Here is a 23,705-nt window from a genome sequence, read left to right as displayed (position 1 = left end):
CAGTACTCTGCGGGGGTGGGGGTTGGGGGGGTAAGGGAGCTACTGTGAGCACAGGCCAGCACACACTGTCAGGTTTAAAAAAAAAAAAAAAACTCCGGACAAATGGCTGGCTATCTGCTCTAACTACCAGAGACCATGCTGGCCTCCAGACTCACTCGGTATCTGTAGGTCTCCTTACCCCACCCTCTACCCTAAACTTCTCCAGCTCCTGGGCTTCCCTCCCCCAACTTCTCATTCCTGTGTAACCTTGCCATTTAGGCCATGTCCTCTCTTGGCTCATCCTCTTTTGTCTTCCTCTCTTGGTCCCTCCTCTCTTGGTCCCTCCTCTCTTGGTTGTCTCTTTCTCTTCCTCTCTTGCTCCACCCAGCCCCAGCCCCCAATGACCCAGGCCCCATCTGCTGGCCATGTTCAAGCTACTAATTTCTCACCCTGCTCTGAACTCTTCCAGATGCCTCTGGTTGTACTTTTCTTCCTATCGACAATAAAACCACAGCTTGGGGCATCATGTCCTCATTTTATACACAAACCTCCTGTGTCAATGTCAATTATTCTCTTTATTTATTTTTGAGGCTTCACATTCAAGCGTTTAAAAAAATAACATTAAGAATAGGAAATTACAAAATCGAATGAATGCAATAGAAACATCACAGTGCAATTGAATGCTGATTGGGACGGTGGTAGCGCCCAGGCTCGGGGGCTGTGTGGGAGGCACCCTGTGACTTCTCTCCTCAGCTTGCGTGGGACCGACAGCCAAGGGGGAAAGAGTAACTTTAAATGTCCTAACAAGTCTCCACCAGCACAGTCATCTGGGAATGCAGCCATTAAGACTGTGGCTAAGGGTTTACAACTCCTGGGAGGGGGGCATCGGTTCCTGCTGGCAGCGAAGGCTTTCCTAGCTCTTGTTCCCGGAACTCTAAGGTTCCCTCCTGATTGGAGGGTGGCCCAGAAAGTGGGCCACATAAAGGCAGGACTCACAGCGCCGCAGGCAGGCCTCTTCTTTCGCAGGACCGGTCTCACCGATCCCTGGAGGGAAATCAGGAGGGGTGTGGTCCGCCAGAGTGGGCGGGGTCTCCAGCTAAGTGGGAGGGGCGACGGGCGGGGCGAGATCACTGAGGGAGTCCAGGAGCCTCCCCGGCGGAGGAACCCCGCGCTGCAGCTGGCGGTGAGTGCTGGCCTGCTGGTTCTGTGGTCTGCGGGTGCTTGGGGGTGGGTGGGTGTGTGGAAAGAGGGTTTTCTGGGGCAGACTGAGGGCTCCGGGCGACTGCACTTGCTGTGGTGGAGACCACGAGCGCCTAACGTCCCATCCTCGGAACGCTGGTCACTGCCTCTGGAGCTGGCCTGGCTGCGCTTCTGGAAGGCACCCTGTTTCCCCTGGAAGCATCAGCAGAGTAGATAGGCTGTAGAAGGAAAGGGGGTCTCAAGGGGCAGACTGTGGTCACTGGGGATGAAGAGGTCTAGGATATGGGAAGCACATCGAATCCCCCAAGGTCCTTTGAAGTCTGAGGGGAGGCTGTGATTTGGAGGTGACTGGGCCAGTGGAGGGAAAACTTGCAGGTGAGGACCTCACCTAGAAGGAGGAAATCTTGCTTTGGGTCACAACAGGAGCTATTCCTGGCCCAGTTGTCCCTTCTCTGTGTGCCTCAGTTTCTCTGTCTTTAGCCTTCTTTCTAACCCCAGCTGCTGCTCCGTGGTCCTTGCCATTGTCTCCTGCCTGTCCTTACTCATTTGTGAAGGTGGGAGCTGGGGTCAAACTCTATTTCTGCCCAATGCCAGCCCAGCACTCAGCCTTCAGGCTTGGTCCTCTCCTTTGCTTCCCAAGCCATTGGTGCCGTCTATGTCTGGACAAGCTAGCTCCCAAGCCTCTGGGTAGGTCGGTAGCTGATTTCCGTGTCTCTCTCAGAGCCTGCAGGGTCCTGGCTTGGAACAGGAGTGTTAGCTTTCCTGCGGGGTATGATCTCCCCCAGGGTTGATGTTCTGTAGGGGAAAAGCTGGCTCTATCAGCCCCCTCTGCCCTCTTGGCGAAAAGACCAAAGTGACAGCTCAGTTGCCTCTCTTCTGGTCAGTCTGTTATGAGGTGATTGGAGCTCCTGCTCTCTTGGCCATTCCATGTCAGTTGGCCTCCACGGGCAGCACCACACTGGCACTGGCTCCATCTTGCCCCTCTCACCCAGGTCAACACTCGGTGTGGCCCAGTAAACAGGTTCTTACTACTAGCAAGGTGGCTTCTATGCCCATTTAATTAAAGTCTGCGCCTTGCAATGGCTACTCTCTGGTTCCACGGGGCTACCTCCCCAAGCTGTGTGGAATATGCAGATTCTCATTCATCCAAACCCCATCTCTATGCACAGGGTCTAGAGAGGAGCTCCAGCAGTGTTATGCTAAGATAACAGGAAGGACTGGGGGAGAAAAAGCTGGGACACGGCTTGGGGACCACAGTTTCATATAGCCTATATAGACCCCTCTGAGACAGTGAACACTGAACAAAGTCTTTAGGAGGCATGTAGCAAGTCATGTGACTATCTGTGGGACAGAGTGCCCTGTGAGCAAAAAGCTTATGCAGAGGCAGGAGCATGGCAGACCGGATAGGCTCCCCCTGTTCTGAGAATGAGGAGGCAGGCAAGGGGCTAGAGCAGGGTGGGAAGGAAGGAGCAGTTGGGGGCTAGAAGGAAGAGGGCAGGAGTTGAAGTCTCTTGTATTGGGCTTGAGGTTGCTATAAAGGCTTTTGGCTTTCGCTTTGACTTTGGTGAGAGCCACTGGTGGGCGGGGCTGTGAACAGATAAGGCCTCAGCTCTGACTTAGGGTCTGGTAGGTTCGGCTAGTTGTAAGGCTGAGATTGGCCTACCGAGGGGGGGTCGGTCACGGCAGATGAGGGAACCATGAGGAGGCTTTAGGGCTTACATCATGGTATATAGAGAGGTGGAGAACCTGTGGCTTTCAGATGTGGGGTCTGTGGAAGGTTGGGTGGATAGTCTGTGGTGCTCGAGGGTGGCAGAGTCATCCAAGGATGACTCTGGAGTGTGTGGCCACTTTCACTTGAGCGAGGAGCTGTTCCAAGGAAGGCCTCGCGATGGCTTTTGTCTGTTTGGAGATGCTGGTGGGCACCACGTGATGTTGAATGGTGTCCCGAGCTGGCAGTGGATTTCAGGCACCACCAGCACACAGTTGGGAAGTAAGCCTGAGGGGAGGTGGGCTTATGCAGGGAGAGAGTGACTCAGAGAAGTGGCAGTGATTCAGATCTGGGGAGGGGCTGCTGGCCTTGGAGGTGGAATGGTTAGAAAGAGCAGCTCGTACCCTGGGAGGAAGATCAGAAATATTCCTCACGGCCTTGAAAGGAGTGCTCCCAGGAGGAGAGTGAACAGGTAGTGCAAATGCCATTGACAGAAAGGGAGGCCAAGAACAGAAGGCCAAGAGCTGGAAGTCAGGGTTTGTATTCTCCTTGGTTGTGGGTGTGGGAGGGGGAGAAGGAGACAGGCAGGACTTGGGGATGGCCATTCAGGCCCGCACGAGGGAGGGTAGAAATAAAGGACAAATTAGTCCGTTCTATGATGGGAACTGGTCTCCTGGGGAGCAACTCAGAGGGCCAGAGAGCGAGGGAGGGTGAGGTTAGTGTCCCAGGGAAAGCCTGGCCAGCCAGGACTGGACAGCTCAGAAGCTGTATTCTGCACTCCTCTGGGTACCTCCCTTCCTCTCCTATCTGCAGAGGCCTGGGGGCACTTCAAGGAGAGCTCAGCCCTCAAAGAACTTCAGGAAAACCAGGCTCCCCATGATCCTGGGAAGGAAGGAGGTGCTAGGCATGTGTATGTGGCAGGAGGGTGGGGGGTCGGGATGAGAGAGGCCTTCGTAGATGCCCTTGACCCTCTGTTTCAGTGAGGAGGTGCCCCCTTTGTTTGAGTTCATCTTTCAGAGCCTAAGAGTCATTCTAAGGTGGCACCAGCTGGATAGCGAAGACAAGGCAGGGCAGACAGAGCAGCCTGTTTAACCTGGAGAGGGTGAGTCTGACTGGGTAGGAAGAAGGTGCAGGAACAGGATTCTAGGGCCAGCTTAAAAGTGGTGACAAGAGCGATGACCCTTTTGCTTTCCTCTTCCAATTTTAGCTGAACGAGATAAACTAACGAAGATAAACTAAGATAAACAGCCTGTCAGGAGAACAGTAGCAAACCCGGGTTTGGATCTTTTCCAACTGCTTAAGAGTAGATGGGAAGATGGCCTACTCAGAGGCAGGGGACTGGCAGAATTGGCCTTCAGGGCTATGCCTTGCTTTGTGGTCTGCAGGAGACTGGCAAGATGGGACTTTCCAACTGCAGGTGGGAGGCAGAGCACCAAGCCACAGGCTTTCCTGCCTCACCCTGCCTGTGTCCACATGGTTGACGTCATTGTTTGGGCGTGTATGGTTCGGGCATCCGGCTGGCTCTTGGCATATCTGGAGAGAGCTTCTGCTCTCTCCCAGTTGTTTCTCTCTGGGCAAGCACATTTGTTGGAGACATCTCTGATCCCCAGGGTCTTTGAGTGAAAGCCAGTGTAGATGTCCCAGGCTGTGTGCCAGGACTGCCAAGAACCAGCAAGTTCTGGGTGCTGGCCCGCCAGCTCAGGCTTCCTGCTCAGCTTCTGGGATTTCCCCTAGGGTGGGTCGGCTGGATCGGGGACTGCCTGTGCAATGTCTCTGGGCTTCTGACTCATGTGCTCTGCCCAGTATCCTGTGGGTAAAGTGAGCCAGGCATCCCCTGTTAGCCTCACGACCCTCCAGACTTCCCAGCTGCACTTCGGGCCTCAGGCCAGAGTGCTGCCCTGGTCTCTCTGTGCTGTTCTCAGAGTAGGAAGGGTCAGTGGTTCTTTCCTCAGGACCCGAGCAGGGCTGGCAGGATAGCTGGTGCCCCAACTCTGGGTGGTTTGCACAGTTGAGAGGCACCCCACGACTTAGTCACAGATCACACTGCCCCTTGCTGTTGTTCCCCTCTCCCCGTTCTCGGCTCCTCTGCTTGGACTGAGCACAGGACACAGTTGATCTGCTTGGCCAGTGAGAACTCTCAGCTCCTGGCTAACGGTAGCCTCCATAGTAGGGGTCCCGTCTCTCCTAAGCTGCTGGATGCTCAGGTAGCTTCCCTATCTCACTTTCCCTGTCTGGCCAGCCGGAGGCTGCCGGGCTGCACGTTAGTAATGTGGTGCTGAGTTAGAGAGTGAAGATAGACCCATAGCATTCCTGCCCCAGGCTTCCCTGGGTGCACTTAGAGTCAGCATCCCCAGGGCTTCTGTCGAGCACAGAGCTGGGCAAAGCTCTGGGGTGTCAGAATGAGGGAGGACTAGCCTGCAGTGGGAGCCTGCCATAGAGTGGAGATAATCACTATCTAACAGAAAAGGCCGGGACTCCCCAGACCATTTCCAGCTGCCCCCTCTGCGCTCCAGGAGCGTCTTAGAGTGTCCCGGATTGCGAAAGGAAGCCTTCCTTCCTCTTCCTCCTCTTCTGTACTCTTTCACTTTCGTTTTCTCTCTGGGCACTGCCCCAGCCCTTATCTTGGACAGTGGCAATGACAAATCGACCCACTGAAGCTTTCTGATTTTTCTCTGCCGTTCAGCGATCTCTGTGCTCGGAGCTCCTGGTGGTCCCTTCCTCGCAGAGCCCCAGCACTTGGGACTGAAGGCTGAACTCAGTACCAGCTCCTGAGAACTCCTGAGAAGAGCGATAGCAAGGCAGCAAATAGTGTGTGCTGCTGAGTGCACAGCAGGGAGCAAGGGCCTTAGAGGTGTGTGTGTGTGTGTGTGTGTATGTGTGTGTGCGCGCGTGCATGTGTGTGTGTGCATGCGTGTGTGTTGTTGTCGGGGTAGCATACCAGTAGGCTTCAAGATACCCCATTTCACCAGACACCCCTTTGCACCTGACTCGGCATCTTTGCAGCCAACCCCAGCTCTGCCCATGGAGCCGTAATGGGTTATGTGCAGTCGGCAGGGCTGGGGACCTGTAGGGATACCAAAGGTAAGAGAAAAAGGTTTGCACCAGGAAGAGACCCACTGCTTGGGTTCCAGTCCCAGCCCTGTCTTTCCCAGCTATGACAAATACTACAAAATCCCTTGCCAGCGTGCCTCAGTTTCCCTCTCTGTAGATGGGGCTGGCCACAACCCCCGCTTTCTAGAAGCTGAGAGTGGGAAATGAAATATTTCGTTAAGGCCCTTAGGATGCACTTGACTGATCCAGTGGTTCCAAAGCTGTAGGACTGAGTGTGGCCTGCATAGAAGGGAGCTGATCCGCAGGGGGCTACTTCTCCTGCCAGCTCTGCTTTGTGAAACTTACTAAGGTGGAGAGAGCAAGCATGGTTATGGTAACCAAGGGCTCCCATGTCTGGCTGCTTTAAACTCATGGGACCTGCAGCTAGTTTCTTGATATCCTGGGGCCTCACCTTGGGGGAACTTAAGACTGGAGAATGTCCAAGTACACCTGTAGCCCACTTGAACTTGAGGTAGGTCGCTGCCTAATAGCCTGGCTTCTAGAGAAGTCATTCCCTGGCCTCTGACCTCTACAACTTGACTTCTCAAGAAACCGTTTCCTGACCTCTGAGCACCCTAGCCTGACTCCTGACCTCTGACCTTCCCTGCTCTCTTACAGGCTGTGACATGTGCTCACAGGAAGACTTCCAGGCACGGAGGAGCCAGCTGGTGGCACTGTTGGTCTCGGGGTCCTTGGAGGGCTTTGAGAGCATCTTGGACTGGTTGCTGTCCTGGGATGTGCTGTCCTGGGAGGACTATGAGGGTCTCCGTCTCCCTGGCCAACCTCTCTCCCATTCTGCCAGGCGCCTACTGGACACAGTCTGGAACAAGGGTGATTGGGGCTGTCAGAAGCTTCTTGAAGCTATCCAGGAGGCCCAGGCCAACAGTCACACCCTTGAACTGCATGACAGCTGGGACACTCACTCCCTTCATCCCACCAGAGACCTGCAGAGTCACCGGCCAGCCATTGTCAGGGAACTCTACAACCACATAGAAGCCGCGCTGGAGCTGGCAAGGGAGAGGGGATTCCTGAGTCAGTACGAATGTGACGAGATCAGGCTGCCAATCTTCACGTCATCGCAGAGGGTAAGCCGTGGCCTGTGCCAGCAGAACCCGCAGGAGCATGCTGCTCAGTCACCAAGACCATTGCTCTTGTGCATTCAAGCCCACGAAATAGCACGGTTGGTGGGATCTGCCATGCAGAGTTGGCCAGGCGGGTCAAAGTCGCTCTTGGTTGTGCCAGCATGTCAGTTTTGGTGGGGGTAGTTGTGGCATGGCAGTGCAGGGCTTGGATTCAGCAGCCAGAATGATACAAGTTCAAGAGCATCATTGTGTGACTGGATGGTTCCATACAGAAGCTCTCTAGCTACTCCTCCCACTTTTTTCCTTTTTTCTTCTTCTTGTTGGCAGTGCTGGGGCCTTTCACTCTGCCCCAGCCTTAGCCTCTACCCTTCATTTCTCCCATCTCCGTCTCCTCATCCGCAGGACACTCTTAACCTCAGGGATGCACAGGGGTTCAGGGCAAACTCACTGAGTTAATCCCGTGCATCAATTAGAGACGTGTCTGGGAAGCCCATTGTCCCTGACTGCTGTCATTTCTGCGGAGTGGCTCTCTGTACTTGCAGACTTTTATTTGCTATCTGCTTCAAAGCAACAGCTCAACGGAGAATAATTCCGCATTATGCTAAATCTAAATTTAATAGTATAGGTCTCTGTGTGCCAATATCGTTTAAAGGCACACCTAGGATTTTAGATATGAAATTGCATTAGAACTGGAGATAACTGCCCCCAAAAGGCAACGATTCAATAGAAACCACAAGGGCAGCAAAGTATCGCTGAGTATTTCTGAAACGTCTATTATCCTGTAAGTGGTGGTCTTCAGGCTGCCTGGGAAGCATGAAAATAGAAATACTCTACAGTTTTGAGAAGTCTATAGTAGTGAAGGAAAGGTGAGGGGTGGACTCTGGCCTTGACCCATTCATTCAGCTGGAATCTATGAGGCTTACCGCATGCCTGGCTGTGTTAGAGCATTGCAGGTGATAGGTGTTTGGTCAGCACTTGTTAAGTTATTAGGGCTACATTTCAGTGCGAGGACTGGCGAGCTGGACTTCAGGTGAGTTTGGCTAAACGAAGGCTGAGGTGGATGAAGCAAGTGTCTCTGTTTCCGGTGTCGCTTTCAAGCTGCTCAAGGTGGCTAAATCTTCACAAAACACACATGACCTGGGCCTTCTCACTACTGCGCACAGGGCCTGAAGGCATGCCCCAGTGTGCCTTTCGTTAGCATTCAAAAGCACCTATTTCTTGTCCTTCCTTGGTGCCTCCTGTGACCGGTTGTGGGGACAGAATCAGTTCATGTAGAAGTTACCAGATTTGACCTAGTGCTCAGGGTTTAAAGAATACCACCAGATCTTAGGCCCCAGTGGAGATGGGAGCAGGAATACCCAAAGCATGGAGACTATGCAAGAAAAGAAAATGGGAAAACTTACAGACCAAAGAAGCGATCCATGGATGCCTATAGATACCCAGAGAGAAACAGAAAGGAGCATATGGTCTTACCTAAATCCATGGGATGCAGCAGGACAAAGGGACCTTTAACCTACTAAACAGGAGAAAGGCAGGATTTCAATGAGCAAAGACTCCATTCCAAGAAAGAAGTAAGTGGGGCCAGCCACCTTGGATCCCAGCCCTTAGTGAGTTTCAGGCCAGCTAAGTCTACATGTTTAGATCCTGTGTCAAAAGAAAGGAAGGAAGGACTTAGTGGACCCCAAAAGCCAACACTGAGGATGAGGGAGTTGGCTGAGGGATGTGACAGTGGAAAGAACAATGAATAGCAGATCTGAGGATTTGGAGGCAGCAAAGAGGATCCCACGGCCTGAAGTTAAATGCTTATCATCCACTTTTCCTTAGTTCCCTTCAGCGCTGCCATTCCTGGATCTCTGGCTTTCTTTTCCTCCGTAGCTCAATTTCTGACTCAGTGTAGGTAACACGGTATTTCCAGCTAACATGTGTCTAGCATTAACCCCTTCATTTCTTTAGAGAGGTGGCTATCACCAGTTGAAGGTTGAGAATGGAAAACGCGTTGTGGAATAAAGCAGAATGCCGTTTCCCCGAGCAGGTGCAGAGAGAGTGTGCACCAGGCACAGGACCAGCCTTCTTTCTAGCGGTCCACTTAAGCCCTGCCCTGGTCCATCCTCCCGGCGACGGAAAGTGTGTTTGTTGAGAACGAAGAACAAGTTGCCCGTTCGCAAAGGGCTAACTAGAAAAGGAGCCCAGGCCTGTCTCTCTCCAGGGAGTGCACACTTCCCTTTGTGTCAGAAGATGTGGAAGTGTTCTGGAATTTTGCTCAGCTGGGGATAACAGTTGTTGGGGAACCTCAGGCTGGCAATGCCAACTGTGATACCAGCTGTCTGCATGATTCATGCAGATGCTAAAGCCAACGGTGCTGAGGTGAGAGACTGAGCTATAACTTGCTTGCTCCTGTCACAGTACCTACTTCCACAGTTGCAAATTGGGAAATGTGCCATACCTACAACATAGCACATTTCATATGTCTACATCCAGATGAAGAAGCTGCATGTTTATTGGGACCTTGCCCTTCAGGTGCAACCAGTAGAGGCAATCAATGATCTGATTTGTCTGTTAATCATCCCTTTGCTATTTTTTCAGTTTCCGTGTCTTTTGTTAGAAATTTACGAACTGTCTGTTTTATTTTAAAAAATGAAGTGGCAAGCTACACATACTATGCCAAGAAACAGCAACATTGCCTTTTCTTCTTAGATGAAGGCTCCCAGGTCAGAGTAACTTACCAGGGTCTTTGGATGCAGCCTGGCCTCTGCTTCCTTGGTTGTCTACTAGGAACCCTCTAGTAGGTCAGTGACAAGGTCATTGGTGAGTACATTAATCCTGGGCTCGTTCAAGCTGGAGTATCTGGTAGAGGAGGTAGGAGGCATGTGGGAAGGATCCCAGGAATGTGGTCCGAGGAAGGGGGCTGTGCTGCCCAGTCTGCTCTGAGCTCATTATAGCCCATTCTGACTTCCAGGAACAAGTTGGCATGACTGTTGATGACACCATTGTCCTCAGCTGCCATCGGCTGGTTTCCTCCATTTTGGCAGATGATATATCCCCTAGTCTGTTTTTTTCTAACAGACTGTTTAGAAATAGAACTTTCCGAGTGTCTAAAGCTTCCCTCATAGTTGATTGACGGCACGACTAGGGATGAAGTCCCTAGTGGCACCTCTGTAATCCCAGCGACTTGGGAGGCTGGCAGGAGAGGAGCCTCTATAAGGACTGTGTGCGCTGCAGAGTGAGCCGGTTTAAGGATGGGCCGGTCAATTTGGTGAGACCCTGTCTCAGAGTTAAAAGAGCTCGGGAGCTACGCCTGAGTAGAAGAAAGTTACCGTGTGGCACCCCAGGTTTAATCCCCAGCACGCAAGCAAACAAACATTCTGGCCATCCTTTTCCTTTGGAATTTTGATGGCATTCCTTCATTATCTTCCCTGTTTAGTGCTGTCATGAAAACTTCAGAGAGCATTTTCTCTTTCTTAAACTAGTCCCAAAAAGCCAGTACAAGCAGTAGAGATGAATCCTGGTGCCACTGCCAGTGGCCCTGCAGTCTGCCCAGCCATGCAACTGTCACCCACATCCAGAGGGACTAGTTTGGATCTATGCTTGCTCCTTCCCAGTCCGGCTAGAGTTGGTGAGCTCAGAGGCATCACCATCCCTGACATCAAGCTCTATTTTAGAGCTACAGTAATGAAAATAGCTTGGTATTGGCATAAAAACAGAATGGAATTGATTCAAAGACCTGTATATTAATCTACACACCTATGAACCCAATTTTTGACAAAGAAGCTAAAATTATACAATGGAAAAAGAAAGCATCTTTAACAAATGGTGCTGGCATAACTGGATGTCAATATATAGAAGAATGAAAATAGATCCATATCTATCCCCATGCACAAAACTCAAGTCCAAATGGATCAAAGACCTCAATATAAATCCACCCACACTGAACCTGATAGAATAGAAAGTGGAAAGTAGCCTTCAATACATGAGCACAGCAGACCACTTCCTAAATATATGTAACTTCCTAAATATATATATGTCAGTAGCACAGACACTGAGAGCAACAATAAATACATGGGACCTTCTGAAATTTAGAAGCTTCTGTAAAGCAAAAGACACAGTCAATAAGACAAAAAGGCAGCTTACTGAATGGGAAAAGATCTTCACCAACCCCACATTAGACAGAGGACTGATCTCCAAAATACATAAAGAATTCAAGAAATTTGATATCAAAATTCCAAACAACCCAATTAAAAATGGGGTACAGAACTAAACAGGGAGTTCTCAACAGAAAAATCTCAAATGGCCGAAAGACACTTAAGAAAATGCTCAACATCCTTAGCCATCATGGAAATGCAAATCAAAACAACTCTGAGATAACATCTTACACAAGTTAGATAAAAAAAAAAACACCAATGATAGCTTATGCTGGAGAAGATGTGGAGTAAAGGGAACACTCATCCATTGCTGGTGGAATGCAAACTTGTACAAGCACTTTGGAAATCAGTATGGTGGTTTTTCAGAAAATTAGGAATCAACCTACCTTAGGACCCAGCAATACCACTCTTGGGCATATACCCAAGAGAAGCTAAATCATACTACAAGAACATTTGTTCAACTATGTTCATAGCAGCATTATTTGTAATAGCCAGAACCTGGAAACAACCTAGATGCCTCTCAACCGAAGAATGGATAAAGAAAATGTGACACATTTACACATTAGAGTACTACTCAGTGGTAAAAAAAAACAATGACACCTTGAAATTTGCATACAAATGAATGGAACTAGAAAAAACCATCCTGAGTGAGGTAGCTAGACCTAGAAAGATGAACATGGTATGTACTCTCTCATAAGTGGATACTAGCTGGAAAGCAAAGGATAACGAGCCTATAGTTCACGATCCTCGAGAAGCTAAGTAACAAGGTGAACCCTAAGAAAAACATACGTAGATCCACCTGGAAGGGGGAAATAGACAAGATCGCCTGACAAAATTGGAAACATGGGGGTCGAGAGAGAAGAGAGGGCAGAGGGGAGAAGAGAGGAGAAGGGGAAGGGCAAGGAGAACTTGAGGGAACGGGATAGTAGAGATGGAAGAAGGACAGAGATATGAGAGCAAGGAAAGAGATATTTTGATTGAGGGAGCCATTATGGGTGTAGCAAGAAACCTGGAACTAGAGAAATTCCCAGGAATTCACAAGGATGACTCCAGCTAAGACCCTAAGCGATAGAGGAGAGGGTGTCAGAACTGGCCTTGCCCTGTAGTCAGACTGATGAATACCCTAAATATCACCATAGAACCTTCTTCCACCAGCTGATGGAAACAGAGGCAGAGACTCACAGTGAAGCACTGGGCTGAGTTCCCAAAGTCCAGTTGAAGAGTGGGAGGAGTGAGATACAAGCAAAGAGGTGGAGATCATGATGGGGACACCTTACCTGAGCTTTTCTTCTCTTTTTATGCAACTGCAGCTCCTTGAATGCTGGGATTTCTAGATGAATCCTCCAGTTTTCTTCTGTTTTTCATTGCTGTGGGTTTTTTTTTCTGTTATTTTTGAGAAAGGATCTTACACTATAGCCCAGGCTGGCCTGGAACTCTTACATAGCACAGGTTGGCCTCAAATTTGGGGCAATCCTCATTCTTTAGTTGCCCAAGTACTGGGATTACAGGCATAAGACACCACAGCCAACTCTGTGCTGTTTTCTGCATGGTACTATCAACTGCAGACTCTCGAGTTCCCATCTTCTCATTTGCAGTGTGTGGGGCTCTTTTTACTGTTCCCTTATTACAGTGTCTTGTTCTTGTTTTAGGGATGTAATCTTTTATGCAGACATAATGATATTAATAGTTGGGTCTTTGTACGGTTGGTGGGATTGTTTTTATTCATGCTACACACATTTCTGTGTTAGGGATGAAACCAAGAGCTTTGCACAGGCTAAGCAATTGCTCTACCGCTGTGTGACATTGTTCATTCCCTGCATAAACCTTTGAACCTTTGAGCTGTTTTCCCTTCCTCACTAATGTGGCTCTGACCTCCCATATTTGACACTTTCTCTGGGTATGGGCAAACCTTGACTGTCTGTCTTCTTATTAAAATGACAGATTTTTGAAACTCACCCAGCAAGCAGGTGAAGCCTCCTGCTGTGACTTCTACAGTAGACAGTCTAGGCAGTTTCTATCCCTAGACCTTTCCTCCTGGGTTTACTGAGTTCCTCAAATAGAAAGCCTTCTATCTGGGGTAAAGGTCTGTTTGTAGAGGCCTGGGAATAAGGAGGGTGAGTGCTTTGGGTAGTGGTAAGGTAACCTTGGCATTCATTTTGTACGAGTTCATTTGAACCCTGGCTGTGGCGCTGGGGATGGGCTGCAGGCAGGGGCAGAGCAGTCATAGGCAGCTATGTAGGTTTTTCAGGTGAGCCACAGCATGTCTCGGAGCAGGACAGCAGTAGGGCCACATGTGCAGGGCTCAGTAGCTTGGGGACATCAGCTTCTGGGTGGCTGCTGAGCACTGCCACACAGCTGGGCCACACCATGAGTCGAAATGTTGAAGCTGTGGAAGACTTAAAAGAAAAGCAACACTCTTAACTATTCTTTTGTTTTTTTACATTGATGATGTGTTGAAATGGCAATATCTTGGATGTTGTGGTTAAGTATGAACTGTGGCTAAGCTTGAGTGCGCCTACTGTCACTGAAGAGTGTGGGTGTCTGAAGGCTCCATTGCACACACATAACTTCCTGGTATGCCACGGGCCCTGTTTCTGTTGAACGACCTGATTCCGGTCCTTTGAAGGTGGAGGTCGCAGGATGTGCTGATGGAAGTCAGAGAAGGTCCTTCAAGGTGACTTCAAACATTGGGCTGGAAAGCTAGGAGGATGGCGGAGACTTGAGCAGGGATGGGGAAGGCTGTGATCCGGACATACGTGCCTAGCATGTGTGCCAGTGTATGTGTGCAATTATGACACGGGTAAGTGGAGGAGACAAATGGGCAGTTGGGTGTGCAGGCCCCAAACTCAGGGGCAGCTGAGGTTGGAGGAGTGGGTTCTGTGCAGAGAGAGAGCTCAAACATTCAGGCCCAAGGACTTGGTGAGGCCCTGCCTTCCAGGTGCTCTACAGCATCCAGAATCATTTTCTGATTTTGTAGGTTGGTGGGCTTATGCATTTATTTATTTGGTCTTGTTTTATTTTGTTTTTAGCTCTTCATTATTTCAGTGGGTTTTGGGAAGGAGCCAGGCTGCCTGTGTGCATGTTTCACCAACCTTGACTACATATCTTTGTCTGCTGAATGCAGGCTGTGCTGCTGTTGTTCTTCTGGGCTCTCATTATGATAGAAGAGGACCTTGTATAAAATTGTATCATTGGTGAAGTTTCTTTTGTCTTAAATGCTTGATACCAGAAGTGTTTCGGATATTTTTGGGATTTTAGAATATTTTTATAAACAATGAATACGTTGGCAGTTTGACCCATGTCTAAGCACAGAAGGTAATTATATTTCATAGAGATGTGGCCTGAAGGCCCTTTTCCACAACGCTTCAATTTTCCATTTGTGACATCATGTCGGCACTCAAAAGGTTTTGGATTTAAGAGCATTCGGAGGTCTTCTGATGTCTAACTTTTAATAGAAACCTTCCCACACGCCTCCTCCCCCTCCATCAGTATTCTTGAAAAAAGTGGTAATGGCCTTTTCTTTTCTTGGTCTGTAGGCAAGAAGGCTGCTTGATCTTGCCACAGTGAAGGCAAATGGACTGGCTGCCTTCCTTCTGCAGCACATCAAGAAATTACCTTCACTGCTCCTGACTTCCGAAGGTAAGTATTTGTCCCTTTAGGGTAACAGAAAAGAAAAGGAAGTCAGCTGAGATTCCTGGTTAAAGAGCAAAGCACACGTCAGTGAACGCCCATGCATTGGTGCGTTATTCCCTCAGGCTCAGTTCCTCCATTTGAAGCCTAGGGGTTACCTGAGTCACTGGGCAGCAGGGGAGATTGAAAGCGTGACAGCACAGTGACTCTCCCCCTTTCATTGCTCCCTGAACTACCGTGCTCACTGCAGCCATGGCTTGTGGAGGGCTAGCGGTGGGTATACCTTGCTGTCTAAACTGTATTCCACATCAGGCAGAGATAGGCCTGGGATCTCTTGATTCATCAAACGTAGTTTCTCATGATCTGGAACGCATCACCAGGAAAGTTTAGGGAATATAGTCTCACCCATGTCTATGCTCAGCAGCTGAGTAGTGCAAGAGGCCTGGGTGGCACGGCCGAGACACGCATCTTAGGGGCATTCGCTACCATCCACCCACAGTCCTGAGACGTGAATATTGCTATGTCCCATTCTCCAGATGGGAAAACTGAGACTTGAGTGGCAGGGAACAGGAAGTGAGTCTGACTGTAGTGTCCCTACCTTCCCTCCTTGGGAGAAGAAAGCATGAGTTTCAGAGAGGATCCAAGCCCGGTAGTCTCCCAGTCTTGTTCCCATGTAACTGAGAAGAAAGCTCATGTGGACTGAAAGTCCATGAAGTATGTGCCTGGAGCTAACAGAGGGGCTCAGCCTTCTGGCCTTGCCCTCTGGGCAGGAGAAAGCTGTGGGCGGGATGGCTGGAGGCCTGTGCTTGGTACTCAGGTGTAGACTACTTTGTACGGGAGCAGGAGGTGGGCATCGCTGTATGGTAGCCAGTATGGCCCTTCGCAAGCAATTGCTGACAATGTTATCAAGTGTAGCGGCCATAGAGGCATTATACAGCTCCTGATATGAGATGCTTCTAAAGATGACAGTTGAGCGGGTGGACATGGTTGCGGACACCTGTGTGTAGAGGCAGAAAGATCAGGAGTTCAAGGTCACGTGTGTGTGTGTGTGTGTGTGTGTGTGTGTGTGTGGAGGCAGAAAGATCAGGAGTTCAAGGTCATCTTCCATTACGGAAACAAGCTGGAAGCTATGAGACCCTGTCTCGAAAAAGAAAAAAAAAATTAGTGAAAATTGTGTTTATTTTCTTTAAAATGAAAACGAGAGACATTCTTTAACTTACTTTATTTTTACTTCACATTTATTTATCTACTTATTTTTATTTCTCTCTCTCTCTCTCTCTCTCTCTCTCTCTCTCTGTGTGTGTGTGTGTACATGTATGTGAATGCCCCATGGCATGCATGTGGAGCTCAGAAGACAACCTGCTGGGCTTGGCTGTCTCCCTCCACTCTGTGGATTTTGGGGATCAAACTCAGGTCATCAGGCTTGGGGACAGGTGCTTTTGCCCCACATTGGGCCATCTTTGCCAGTCCTAGGTTTGCTTTAAGCTTTTAGACTCTAGAGACTGGCGTTGTCAGTCGGGAAATTGGAAAGGAGGCTGTGTATCTTTTGGCATCTGGTCAGTGCTCCTGATATAGCCGAAGAGTAGAAAGAGCTACAAGGATCCTCACCTTGGGGAACAAGAAGCTTTGAATACTGGGTGTGGAGGCCCAACCTCTAATCCCCAGATCCTAGGGAGGCTTAGGCAGAAAGAGTGCTAGTTTGAGGCTAGTCTGAGCTCCATAGTGAGGCCCATATCAAAGAAGAAAACAGAGAGAAGGGATATCAGCATGGGGCTCCTGCGTGGCTCTGCAGATACTTCTATGGGCTAAGAGCTCTCTGACAAGAATCTGCTTGCTTCTGAGCTAATGACAAATGAACTGGTGCTTTCCTGGGGCCATTGAGGCCATGGTGGGTGAAGATGCTGACATCCTATGACGTCCTATGACGTCCTGCCAGTCTGGGCCTCTGATCATCCCTTCCCTATTTCCTGAAAGAGGAACTAAGCTCTCGGGAGGAAGTAGGGCCCTCGGTACAGAGGGGCAGGAGGAAGAAGGGGCAAGAAGGAAGGATAGATCTTGTTGATGACTCGGCACAGATGCCAGTGACCCTGAGTTCTCAGAGTCAGCCTCTGCTTCCGGCCAGTCCTTTTAGCCATATAAGGTAACAGAGGCGTAGGTTTCAGGAATCGGATCTCGACACTGCCCGTGGCCACTTTTCTTGTGGTATGGAATACCTGACTGGATTAACTCATCGCTTTAGGACTGTCTGTTGTGGTCAGGAGGACTGGTGGCGGGTGCAGCTTGGCCCAAGGAGTGGTAACAGGAGAGGCGGATTCCATCACAGCCACAGACAGGAAGCAGAGAGCTCAGGTGGAAGTGGGCCAGGCTGTAACCTTTGAGTCCCCCCTCCCCCCCAAGGGACTGTGTCAGCCGGCTAGCCCTGTGTCCTAAGTGTTCCACACCTACCATAACAGTACTGACAGCTGGGAACCAAACATGCAAACCACATAAGCCGGTGGGGACATTTCACATTAAGAAGAAAACTGGTTTAGCAAGGCCAAGTAGCTTGCCAAGCAGGTGGTAGGCCCAGGTGTCAGACCTCGTAAGTTGGACACCTAAGCCCCGTCCCCTATTTTCCCTCAGAAACTGGCAGCCGAGACTGAATGGTAACTCAGGCCATGCAACAGGAACAGACAGGATGTGGATCCTGCGAGTCATACCTTCCCTGGCATGTTCAGGTGTACATATTTAGTATGGCAGTGGCCAATGTCTTGTGTTGGACACTATACTTACCAGGTGGCATGCATCATCTCTGTTTGCCCATGTCAAAGTTCTCTGACATTTTCCTGCTTTGCAGAGAAGAGCCAGGCTTAGGAAGCTTCTGTGGCTGCCCCAAATCCCGCAGCTTATAAGTGGCCAAGGCAGGATAGGTGCCCGCTAGCTCTCTGAGCCATGTATCTCACCCCTAGTGTAGGTGACTCTCTGCGTAGGTCCCATTATGACCACGATACCAGCCTCATTTTCCTATTCTGTACCCCAGCTGCTGAGTGCCAAAGGTTCATCTCGAAGCTGAGGACCATGGTGTCAGCTCAGTCTCGCTTCCTCAGTACTTACGACGGGTCAGAGAATCTTTGCCTGGAGGATATATACACGGAGAACATCTTGGAGCTGCGGACAGAGGTGGGCACGGCTGGGGCCACGCAGAAGAGTCCCACCGTCCTGGGCCTGGAGGAACTCTTTGGTACCCATGACCATCTGAACAAGGATGCAGACACCGTACTGGTGGTGGGCGAAGCAGGCAGTGGCAAGAGTACCCTCTTGCAGCGGCTGCACTTGTTGTGGGCCACGGGGCAGAACTTCCAGCAGTTTCTCTTCGTTTTCCCATTCAGCTGCCGGCAGCTGCAATGCATGGCCAAACCGCTGTCTCTAAGGACGCTGCTCTTTGAGCACTGCTGTTGGCCGGATGTTGCCCAGCAGGATGTCTTCCAGTTCCTCCTTGACCATCCTGACCGTGTCTTGTTAACCTTCGACGGCTTGGATGAGTTCAAGTTCCGGTTTACCGACCGGGAGCGTCACTGCTCCCCAACCGACCCCACCTCAGTCCAGACCCTGCTCTTCAACCTCCTTCAGGGGAACCTGTTGAAGAACGCCTGCAAGGTGCTGACCAGTCGTCCAGACGCCGTGTCAGCGCTCCTCAGGAAGTTCGTCCGGACCGAATGCCACCTCAAGGGCTTCTCCGAAGAAGGCATCGAACTATACCTGAGGAAGCACCACCGGGAACCCGGAGTGGCAGACCGCCTCATCTGCCTGCTCCAAGCCACATCAGCCCTGCACGGTTTGTGCCACCTCCCTGTCTTCTCATGGATGGTGTCCAGATGCCACCAGGAACTGTTGCTGCAGAATGGGGAGTTCCCGACAACCAGCACAGACATGTACCTCCTGATCCTCCAGCATTTCCTGTTGCACGCCTCCCCCCCAGATTCCTACCCCCTCGGTCTGGGACCTCGGCTCCTTCAAAGCCGGCTCTCCACCCTGCTGCACCTTGGCCACCTGGCTCTCCAGGGCCTGGCCCTGAGCTGCTATGTGTTCTCAGTCCAGCAGCTCCAGGCAGCACAGGTTGACTCTGAGGACATTGCTCTTGGCTTCCTGGTACGTGCCCAAAGCGTTGTGCCCGGGAGCAAGGCACCCCTGGAATTCCTGCACATTACCTTCCAGTGTTTTTTCGCCGCGTTCTACCTGGCAGTCAGTGCGGACACAGCGGCAGCCTCCCTCAGGCACCTCTTCGGCTGTGGCCGGCTGGGCAGCTCACTGCTGGTTAGACTGCTGCCCACTCTGTGTATCCAGGGCTCCAGAGTCAAGAAGGGCAGCGAAGTGGCTCTCCTACAGAAAGCTGAGCCACACAACTTGCAGATCACAGCAGCCTTCCTAGCGGGCCTGTTGTCCAAGGAGCATCGGGACCTGCTAGTCGCATGCCAGATCCCTAAGAGGGTGCTACTCCAGCGCCACGCATGTGCCCGCTCATGTCTGGCCCAAAGCCTTCGGGAACACTTCCACAACATCCCACCTGCTGTGCCCGGTGAGGCCAAAAGCATGCATGCCATGCCTGGCTTCATTTGGCTTATCCGGTGCTTGTATGAGATGCAGGAGGAGCAGTTGGCACAGGAGGCTGTGCGTCGCTTGGACATTGGGCACCTGAAGTTAACATTTTGCAGAGTGGGCCCTGCAGAGTGTGCTGCTCTGGCCTTTGTGCTGCGGCACCTCCAGCGGCCTGTGGCCCTGCAGCTGGACCACAACTCTGTTGGCGATGTTGGCGTTGGGCAGCTGCTGCCCTGCCTTGGTGTCTGCACAGCACTGTAGTGAGTGTGACAAGTGTTATCATTTTTTTTTTGTTGTTTTTTTTTTTGAGACAGGGTTTCTCTGTGGCTTTGGAGCCTGTCTTGGAACTAGCTCTTGTAGACCAGGCTGGTCTCGAACTCACAGAGATCCGCCTGCCTCAAGTGTTATCATTTTATAAAACTGGGTGACCCAAGGCCAAGGTGGGTCCCATCCCGTTGCAGATAGGAGACCAGGAGACCGACCTCGGAGGGTGAGAGACAGATATGCCATGCAGAGAGAGCTTGGGTGTAGAGTTTATTTAGTGGGTTATGGAGGGAGAAGGGAAGGGGAGAAGAGGAAAAAGGGAGAAGAGAGAGATGCAGAAACCTCTTCTCTAGAAGAGGGGACAGAGAGAGAACCCACTGGAGAGGAGGTGGGAAGGGGGAGATTGGGAGTGGGTGGGGCTGGTCTCTTAAAGGGACAGGGTACACAGGTGACAGACCCTGCCAGCAAATTATAACATTCCTGCCTTTCTCTTACAATAAAAAGGCTGGGAGTTAGGGATGCATGGCAGGTTGAGGGAAATGGGACAGCGGGTTTTCAAGACAGCTTCCTGCTTATTTGTGGGCACTGAATCTTACTTGGGGGTGCTGAGAAAGCTGGGTGCTGGTTATATCCTGGGGTAGCTGGTTGCATCACTCCTGTCCAGGATTTATGGTATGAAACTGTCCAGTGTCTCTTGGACCTGGCAAGGTATTGGCAGAGCAGAGGATAAGGTTAGGTTTAGGAAGAAAAAAATTTCAGGATTTGAGAGAGGTGTATCTGACCTGTTTAAGGCGAATCCTTCGATTTGACTCCCTGGAACTCGCAAGAATTTTTTGAGACGTAAATTTTAGACACATGCATTGTTTAAACAGCAGCATATTTATGTCAGAATGACTGTGACAGATGAAAAATATCTTTAGAGTAGTACTCTGCCAGAGTTAGATTAATAGATTAAGGCTATAAAAGGCAGCTTGAGAGAGAAATTTGATAACTTTCATTTGTCCTCACACCTTAATAACCTGCATTTGTGATTCTTAAAGCACCTTTTATTTAGAACATGTTAAGAAGTTGTACTGAAATTTGTCTGGTGAGGTTGTCATTTTAAACTGACGAAACTTCTCAGCTGTCAAATTGCATCAGAGATCTTTGAGAAGGATAAAATACTTGAGTTATTGATTAAAAAATGACAGATAACTTACTCGATTGGCCTACAGCCATTCCTCAGTATCTTCCATGATCATTGAGGGCAGGGACATCAAGACTGTGTTTGCCTTCTGCTGGTTAGCTCAGGGCCTGCCAGGTTTTAGAAGATTCCGTGGATTAAGAATTCTGTAGGAAGACAATTTACCTTGCACTGAGTAGCGTCGATTCTAATTTTCCTTTATCCACTGTCTGGAGATCTTCAGGAGTTTAGTTGAAAGATAGTTTTTCCCAATGGTCAGCGCTTGATGCAAATTGCGGATGGACGTTATTCTGTGCCCATTTGTCTTCTGTCTTCTTTGGAGGAAATAGAGTGCTGCTGCTAGGAGCCAACCTGTCTCTTTGTTATGGAAAGCCTTTTAATAATTAAATATTTAAATGCCATTTTTCCTAGCTCTCTGAGCACTTGAGTGCTGTTTGTGGGGTATAGATAAGTTCTGACTACAGTATAGGATCCGCCTGGAGAGCTGAGTCCAAGCTTGACTGTACTGGTCTCTAATGTAACAGGTGAGAGACTTATACCGGTGAGAGACAAAGAAGAGAAAACTGTTTGCAATAAAAGCTTAGCGGTAGAACTGACGAGAGTGGAGAATGGCTCACAGGAAAGGCTGTAGGCTAGCTTCGAAAACATCTTTTCACAGTAAGTACATGTGCAGATAGACATAGTTGAATTTAAGTTTTATACAGACACATGGAGTTAAAGCTAACTTATGTTCATACATAAAGTTAACTCTAAAGCCACATGCATGCACACACACATATTAAATAGGAGCTGGGTGAAGTGGATGCTTTGGCGGGCCCTACCAAAAGCATGGCACTGTAAAAACACACATGTAACAGAGTCAGTAAGAGGAATTTAGAGACACAAACGTAAGTAAATCGCAAGACTAGGCAAGGAATACCTCAGTAAAGATGGCGACTTAGTTACCTAACCTGCCCTTAGTTGGACCTGTGGCAAATGCTATTGTCAAGTTAAGATGTAGAAGCCTAACACAGTGTTGAAATCCAGGTCTGCCACCCTCCATACATCAGCCAGACCCTTTCCTCTTCTGGACCTTAGTTTCAAAACAGACAATGACAGCCACTGCCCTAGCTTGCTTTCTGTTGCTGTGCTATGATATTCTAACCAAAAGCAACTTAAGGAGGAAAGAGTTTATTTCATCATCTATGGAGTCAGGGCAGGTGGGTGAAGAAGAAACTACGGAGGAATGCAGCTTATTGACTTGCTTCTTCTGGCTTGCTCGACTAGCTTCTTTATACACCCCAGGTCCACCTGCCTAGAAACGATATCACCCACAGTGGGCTGGGTCCACCTACGTCAATGAGCAATCAAGAAAATGACCCGTAGACATGCCCACAGGCCCATCTGATGGAGGCGGTTCCTCAGTTGTTCCCTTTCCCCACGTGTGTCAAGTTGACAATCAAGACTGCCCATCACAGCCATACTCGAAGTTTTGTGTTAAACACTGAGCCACACTTCTCAGAAATCACCTCCTCTATTCCCACAACTGCGCTGGGCTCCGCCGGGCTATTAGCAACCCCATGACCCTTTACTTGAGGTTCACTGAAGTCAAGTAACTCATCCAAGTCAGGCCCCCCCCCCCTTCTCTCTGCCCCTTTGCCTTTCTAGCATTGTGTCTCTGCCAGCTGAGCCTAGCAGGGAGGCTGAGGCCGCCTGATGCCATCTTAGGGTATCTGCTTCCCAGCATCAAGAGCTAAGAGAGGAGCATGGTTCTGACCAGGAAAATCATAGAGAAAACAAGTATGGCTTTCACAAGTCAAGTCTTTCTGGTTCCAAATTTCCTAGTCCGTGCCTGTGGGTGCATTTCTAATGCACTGGGAAAGTCTTGAGGGCCCATGGAAAGTTTTATGTCTTTGTTGGGGACCACTTCAAATCAGAAAGGATTTGAACCTCATTAGAGTCTTTAAAATCTCACCAAGATGGGAATTTCAGGTCTTGAGAGAAAGCGGGTGGAGGACTTTCCATTACCCGTGTTGCTTTCTGTTCCGTGGCTGAACGTCTGTGCTCTTGAATGCGTGGCGTCTTTCCGTGCCTGGGGTCAGACAAAGGCAGAGGGTCCGCCCAGGCCTGCCAACCAGCGTGGCTGCAGCTCCCAGCTCCCAGCTCTTTTGTCCTTTGTCTTGAAAGGGACCTTCTGCTATTTTTTTTTAAAGAGCCTATCAGAACCTCCTGGGGTGTTGGTTCTCCTCGTAGAGAACCTTAGTTGAACTGAGCAAAAGGCAAGATTTCCGTGTGTAGTAGGATGGCTTATCTGCTCTGAGACAAAGCCACAATATACAGACACCGGTGTGAGGCTGTGGGGACTTGACTAACCCTTACACGGGGACTATGGTTGCATGTTTAGAACACATGTACAGCATATGGAGTTAATATTACTGCTCTAGTGTGTACAATAACTATATGCTAGAAATATGAATAGTTCCATCTGGGCCTTGAGGAAACAGATGTTGCCCTTAAGTTGGGAAGCAGGAAGAAAGTCTACGGAAGCAACTGCAGAATTGTGGATGGGAATTAGGAAGGGCGCTAGGCAAGGGAGGATTTACTGGCTGAGAGAAGACCTGGAGAGGGTCTTTAGGAAGGGATGCATCTGAGGTTAGAAAGCCCTGCCCCTTCTCTCTGCCCCTTTGCCTTTCTAGTATTGTGTCTCTGTTAGCTGAGCCTAGCAGGGAGGCTGAGGCTGCCTGATGCCATCTTAGAGTATCTGCTTTCCAGCATCAAGAGCTAAGAGACGAGCATGGTTCTGACCAGGAAAATGAGTGGACATGGCCTGTATTTAATGTGCCATTTCCTCGGGAAGGGAGCAACATGGTTCCTTG

The 23,705-nt window shown here is 49.8% G+C and overlaps 1 protein-coding gene across 1 annotated transcript in view; it reads left to right on the top strand.

Moving 5' to 3' along the window:
- Positions 1-1,143: 1,143 nt before the first annotated feature.
- Nod2 (nucleotide binding oligomerization domain containing 2) overlaps positions 1,144-23,705 on the top strand; it is a 41,463-nt gene continuing 18,901 nt past the window's right edge. The window contains exons 1-4 of the mRNA XM_041650553.1: positions 1,144-1,162; positions 6,596-7,062; positions 14,735-14,837; positions 17,848-19,663. Of these exons, the coding sequence (XP_041506487.1) occupies positions 6,604-7,062; positions 14,735-14,837; positions 17,848-19,663 (2,378 nt within the window). The 5' untranslated portion in view covers positions 1,144-1,162; positions 6,596-6,603. The remainder of the gene's footprint in view (positions 1,163-6,595; positions 7,063-14,734; positions 14,838-17,847; positions 19,664-23,705) is intronic.

Source organism: Microtus oregoni, unplaced genomic scaffold, assembly GCF_018167655.1.
Source record: "Microtus oregoni isolate MIOR12 unplaced genomic scaffold, Mior012 000004F_ref0000308, whole genome shotgun sequence".
In the NCBI taxonomy this organism is placed as follows: Eukaryota; Metazoa; Chordata; class Mammalia; order Rodentia; family Cricetidae; genus Microtus; species Microtus oregoni.
The sequence above is the reverse complement of the archived record's forward strand: the minus strand, read 5'-3'. Positions and strand labels throughout refer to the sequence as shown.